Genomic DNA, 6756 nt, shown 5'->3' on the forward strand with positions numbered 1-6756 from the left:
TGGATGGGGGGGGGGTTTAGCTGAGGAAGTGAGATATAGAGTGAGGGAGGGGAGTAAGATACTTGGAGTTGTGAAAGCTATGTTGAGAGATAAAAAATTGAGTATGGAAGCGAAAAGAGATGTGTATGAGGGCATGATTGTGCTGACTATGTTATATGGTGCAGAGAAAGGCAACTAGATGTGTTTGAGATGAGATGTCTGAGGGCTATGGTTAGTGTGACACAGATGACAGGATAAGGAATGAGGAGGTGCGAAGACAAGCAAGAATGAGAGAAAAACTAACAACCGAAATGGATAGACGAATGGAGATGATGGATGAGGAGCAAATGGTAAGGAGGGTGATAAGGACAGAAGTGGTAGGCAGTAGAACCAGAGGTAGACCTCGGTTTGTGTGGATGGATGAAGTGAGGAAAGCTTTGGTGGTTAGAGGAGTTGGAATGGGAGAGGCAAGAGAATTTATAAATGATAGGAAAGCTTGGAGAGTGTTTGTGAACAGATGAGTGAATTTAATGTTGTTCAAAGGGATACAGAACCAGCAAAAAGTGGCAGGGGTAAACCAGCATATGCTGCCAAGCTCCGCTGCTGATATTAGGGATTACAATCTATACCTTGACCCAAATATTGAACGGGGTTTGCCTCTTTAAGCTGGGAAATGAATGGAATGCTTGATGTGTGTCTTGTGGCTACCTGCTCCGAAAAAAAATGGGGAATAAGCTTGGGTATATATATAAAAAAAATTACTAAAAGTTTGGCCATATTGAGTTTTTATAGGATATGTGAACAAGAGAGAGAAAAAAAGAGGTTTTTTTTTTACAGTGATAAACACTTAGTCCTCATCAGTGATTGTTACTGCTGAGGGCTAAATATACTCACATCACCATGTATGTATTGACCATTTGAATGCAGTAGCGATTCACTGGTGCGGACTAAGTGTTTATCACAGAGTTTGAAATCACATGATATGAGTATGTCTGCAAACTCATTTGTGATTTTTACTTGCTATTGGTAAGCTGGCTTTTTGTATACTGGTTTCCTCAAATTCAACAGCGTGTATAAGTGACAACTGTGGTCTTTAAGCCATTTGGACTCTTATTTCTAGCAATGCTGTGCACTATCTTGAACCCTGATTATAAGTATATATACATATATATATTTATATATACATACGTACATATACCTTTTAAATTTGTTTATGGGAAGCATTTTAAATATGCAAATAAAGCTCCTCTTCTATTATGCCAACCACAGTCTGATTGGTGAACCAGTTTTTTGGAGTTGCATCGAGCTGTATCAATATAAAATAGGATAAATATAATACTAATAACAATAATCCTTGGGTGGAATTTACAAACATTTAATGCATTGTTACATGTGTAGTGATACATTAAATGTTTATAAATTCCACCCAAGGATTATTATTATTATTATTATTATTATTATTGCCGTCGAACTGGCTCCTGTGCAAGTGGCACGTAAAATACACCATTTTGAGCGTGGCCATTGCCAGTACCGCCTGACTGGCCTTTGTGCCAGTGGCACGTAAAAGCACCCACTACACTCTCGGAGTGGTTGGCATTAGGAAGGGCATCCAGCTGTAGAAACTCTGCCAAATCAGATTGGAGCCTGGTGTAGCCATCTGGTTTCACCAGTCCTCAGTCAAATCGTCCAACCCATGCTAGCATGGAAAGCGGACATTAAACGACAATGATGATACACACATAAATACATACAAAATGGAGAAATTGTACAAAATATATAAATGGATGATGAGTAAAGAACTGGCACAGTTTCGATTACCTGTTGTTATCCGTAGATTTCCTGCAGAGACTTCATAGTGGCACCTGGGATAACAGTATTAATAAAATAGGAGATGGAATGTGTAATAGACTTTATTAGGTATGACACATCTCAACCCATTTTGGGTTTCTTCAGGTGCATGAATAAAAAGTTTCACTAGAGATTTCTTGAGTCAGCTTATGTACCACTATATGTCCATCAAATTCTCGAATTTATACACACATATGCACATATATATATTATTTTATATTCTTTAATTTGTTCCAGCCAAGCAGTTGTGGTCATGCTGGAGCACCACTGTGAGTTTGTACCTTTTCTCACAGCTTTTTCATTTGGCTGATTTCTTCAGTGTGGTGAGATTTCATATTACCATTCCTGCATCTGCTTTTACCCTGATGTACCTCATGCCAGAATTTTGGTTCGTTTGGTAGTGTGAATAGGAGAATGTCCAGTTCCTTTCTGAAGATATTCATATCCATTGAGTTGGTTTCTTGATTTTGGTGGGCAGAACACTGAAGAGCTGTCAGTCTTTGAACCCTAAGCTATTGCAGTACTTGGTCCTGACATTAGATGGGATGGACTGTACCTTAGGTACAATGCAATGGCATCCAGTTTGCTCATTTGTATAACACTCAATGCTGAAATTAGGTACTAACCCTTCCAGAATTTTCCATATGTAGATTATTACATATCTCTTGCATCTACACTTCAGAGAATAAAGTTATAGTTTTTTCAGTCTCTCTCAGTAGCTCATCTGCTGCACTGTTACAATCTTTTTAATGTAGTAACACTGGACTGCTTCAAGATCCACTGTTAGTTTGGCACTATGTGGTGACCATAGATGAGAGCAGTAGTCCAGGAGACTGAGAACAAAGGTCTTCCATAGTATCAACATGACTTCTTGGTCTCTTGTCTCAAAGACCTTAGTATCCATTCCTACCAGATGTATGCACTTTGTTGCCATCTTGGTAATGTGCATATGAAATGATGCATCATTACACATCTTGATCCCCAAGTCTCACACTGTGACTTTGGGATTGCAGTGCCTCCAGGTCCTGTGTATGCAGGTTGTGGTGCATTTGTGAGCTGATAGTGCAGTGCTTGAAATTTTCCAGTATTAAACTGCATTTTCTTTTTTTCAGCCTACTTGTATATTGCATTTAGGTCCTGCTGTAAGCATGCAGCATCATCTGGGTTCTTTATTGCTTGTAATAAGTGTGTATCATCAGTGTAGCTAGTGACAGTGGCTATCTGAGTAACCATGGACATGTCTAAGACAGCTACTATAAACAGTAATGACCCCAAGACAGTTCCCTGGGGATGTCACTAAGAATATTTACCAAGAGGACACGACATTTAACTTTAATTGTTAGACAGTACATTTTTGTTATTCCTCAAGGGATGAAACATGTCCATAACCTATGTTTGGAAAGTGGATAGATGGAGAGAGTGTGAAAATAATTGGTTGTTGAAGAGTGAGGCTAATAAAAGTCTCTTACCTCAGTTGTTAATTTATGAAAGGCATTTATGGTAGCTTCTTTATCAAGTGGTTGGTTTTTTGATTCTCCAAAGATGTGAGGGAAATACTCAGGCAGGATTCGGCCGAGACACAAATTAGCATCAGTAACAGTCAAAGGACCATCTGGGAGGTAAGGAAATAAACACATCAGTTATATTTACAGGATAATTTTTACATCTGCTTTCTCATACAGTTATGGATTGGATAAAATTTATTGAGGCAGTATTGTATGGCTAGATGCCCTTTCTGTTGCCAATGTTTATCTGTTTTCTCAGGTAAGTTATATTTTTATTCCACTAGTTTTCAAACCAATAAACTACATGGCATTTATAGAGAATGTAACTATAATACTACTGTTGCACAAATGATAATATCTATATATGCTGGACTTCCACACAGTTTCCATCTATCAATATTAGTCATTTTGAGGCTACAATAGGCATCCAAGGTGCCAAAGTTGAGACTATGAGGTATGAAACAGATTGTGATACCACTCAGCTATGTCTGCACTTGTAGTTTTCAAAAATTCACAAGACTTGGTAAATTTAAGACAACTGGGATGTTATTTAATCAGTTAAGATTGTAGATCTATACTGAAAATAAGTAGTAGTTTTCTTTTGTAAATTAACATAAAACAGATTATAATCCCATCTAAGAGACTTAATTCTTATTTAAAACTACAAGAAACAAATTAAATTAGTAAGTGTGGTTTTCTTAATAAGATGCATTAAGAAAATCAAATTTTGTAGCTAAACTGACCATCATAAGTGTATGCACAGGTCACCATTAATTCAACCTGTTACATTGTAGGTAACAAATTCAAGTTAACAAGGCATCAGATGAAATGCCTTGTGGTATTTATGCCAGATTCTTATATTCTGAGTTAAAATTCAAGGACAACTTTACCTTTCATCCTTCTAGTATTGATAAATAAAATACTTGTCTAGGGCAGTGAACTGACAAATTCATTAGGGTATCACACACTGAAATCTGCACAGGAAGACATGAATTCCACAAGATGCAGTGAAGGGAGTTCATCTAGGAGGGCAGTAAATCCGAATGAAAAACTAGCATATATAATTTACCAACACTTTAAACACAATAACTTACTTTTTCTGTAGCACAATGGTCCAGGGTGTGCGCCAGCAGATTCTGGACCAACAACAAATAATCCAGATCTGAAATATAGGATGGATCCGCCTCCAGCTGCAACTGTATTGACATCCAACTGGAACAGAAATGAAAATATAATTTGCAATAGTACAGAAATATTAGGGACTAATTGAATGTAGGTAAAAAGAGAGATGAACGTGCCCCACTGGATGCGTAATGATAGTGTGTAGGAATGACAGAGTGTAGGTGAGTTTAGAGGAACCATACTGGGCATCAGGTGTGGGAACCATACTGGAAATTAGGTACAGTGTGCTGGAAAGATGACTGAAGTAGTACAAACAAGTGATGTGTATGAAGAATGACAGTTTGGTGAAGAAGTATCAAGAGAAGGGAGTCTGCAAAAGAGAAAGACTGAAGACACTGTGTTTGTTTGCTTGTCTGTATGAGTGCAAGCGTTGATATTTGCACTTCTCTGAAAATCATTCAGTTACAGGCAGTGACATTTCTATCATTCCTCCTGTCAACAGGTTGTCTGCTGGCTTTGTGCTTTCAAAGAGTATGATCTTCCTTTCTTGAAAAAACATGACAGAAAGAGCATTCAGCTGTAAAACAAAGCCTCAATAATATATTTGTCTAACTTACATTATTTTCTCCAAATGGAAAAAATAAACGTAAAAACGAATAAAAAAAGAAGAGTACTACAGCCACTGAACTCTAAAAGTGTGGAGCACTTTACATACTTTCATTATTACTGCTTATGATCTGTGTACCTTTGGCCCTTTTGTTACCAATCCAGTTGAGATTACCTCTAGTTCTTTGAAACAGAACTACCTGTCTTAGAGTGTGCATATTTGAGGTACAGCCTTCCAAAAACTGGCTTAATGTAAGAATTAATACAGAACTTAAATATTTTACTGAACTTCTTCAAATTCCTGATTATTTTCAAGATTAACTGATACCTAGAACAGTGTATATCAGGGACATAACTTTCTCATAGTACAAAATATCCTGATACTGTGATGTATTGTAGATATTAAAACAGAGCACTATGTCATGGTGGGGTCTCATATATCTAATATAGCAAGTTGGAAGCTTCAATTAATTGATATTGTGGTGTTTGTGGTGTTATGAGCTGTGATGAGCTATATGGTGTTGGTGGAGAGGATTGCAGATGAGGCAAATGGAAGTGAAGACTGCAGGGGCCAGCGGAAGGGCGTGTGTGGACATGGAGCATGTGTGCGAGTTTGAGCAGAGACGGCGCGTGTTAAAGGTCGTGTTTTGATCTGGTCAGTGAACGCTCATCCCACCACGATCGACAGGTAAAGTCGCTGTATTTCTTTCTCCCTTTTGCTTCTTGTTCTGTTGTCTTTTTCCTCCATAACACTACAAGCTATTTTGGCCCATAACAAAACAAAAAAAACGAATTATGAGTGTAGTCCGTATTTCAAACGATATGGTCAAACCGTTTTGCGGTGACACGGATGTAGTCGCTTGGTTAAAGATGAAGTTGGTTGCAAAGCTCCACGGGACAGATGACTTAGCGAGTTTTCTACCACTGTACCTAGATGGTTCAGCATTGGCACTATACTTAGAAATGGAAGGGACCAGCTTAGCGTGGAAAAAATAGAAATCCGCTTGATGGAGGCCTTTGCAGAAGGACTGTTCTAAGCATATGCTCACCTTGGGAAAGCAATGTGGACTGGCGAACAGGTCGACGCCTTTAGCGGCAACTGCAACAACGAAAAGTGGCCGAGCAAAGAGTAGCGGAAAGGGGTCGAACAAGGAACGTGTGCGACTGTTCAAAGGACAGTGTTTCCGGTGTCAGGGCCCGCACATGGTGTGAGACTGCAAGTCACCCAAGCCTGAGGTCATTTGCTACATACAGCCAGCGAATGTCTGCTGGGAAACGGTCTAAGGGATACTACTGCGCCAGTAGTTATCCCTTTGGATCGATAGAGGCGCGTTTGTTGCTACCTGTTGTTGACATTCTGGTGGAGGGAAAGATGTCGTGAGCCCTTGTGGACACGGGCTGTACGGGATGGATGCAATCACCCGTTTAGGAGGTGTCACTGTCAACGAGGCCAGTGTAACATTCGGGGTTGCGGGGAAACCGTGTATGGCGAGACCGTGCATTGGTGAGAACCATGAAGAAAACTATGCTGCACACACCATTGAAGACCAGGACTTTCGTGCTGTCTTCAATAGCCAGAGGTGGACAGTGGAGTGGCACTGGAAGGGAGAGTCCCCGACGTTAAAAAATAAAGTGGGCTGCTACCAGCATACTTTGAAAGGAGATGCCAGAAGCGAGCCCGAGGGGGAGGTGGAGC

At 39.5% G+C, this 6756-nt stretch overlaps 1 protein-coding gene across 2 annotated transcripts in view; it reads right to left on the minus strand.

Moving 5' to 3' along the window:
• The window catches only part of LOC106867745 (5-oxoprolinase), a 255283-nt gene that overhangs the window by 176611 nt on the left and 71916 nt on the right, over nucleotides 1–6756 (minus strand). For both annotated transcript variants that reach the window (XR_008266373.1, XM_052975150.1), the window contains exons 10-11: nucleotides 4427–4544; nucleotides 3297–3439 (exon numbers count right to left, since the gene is read on the minus strand). Coding sequence is in view for 1 of the 2 variants with exons in the window: in XM_052975150.1 (XP_052831110.1) it covers nucleotides 3297–3439; nucleotides 4427–4544 (261 nt within the window). In the remaining variant the exon portion in view is untranslated. The remainder of the gene's footprint in view (nucleotides 1–3296; nucleotides 3440–4426; nucleotides 4545–6756) is intronic.

Source organism: Octopus bimaculoides, chromosome 20, assembly GCF_001194135.2.
Source record: "Octopus bimaculoides isolate UCB-OBI-ISO-001 chromosome 20, ASM119413v2, whole genome shotgun sequence".
Taxonomy (NCBI): domain Eukaryota; kingdom Metazoa; phylum Mollusca; class Cephalopoda; order Octopoda; family Octopodidae; genus Octopus; species Octopus bimaculoides.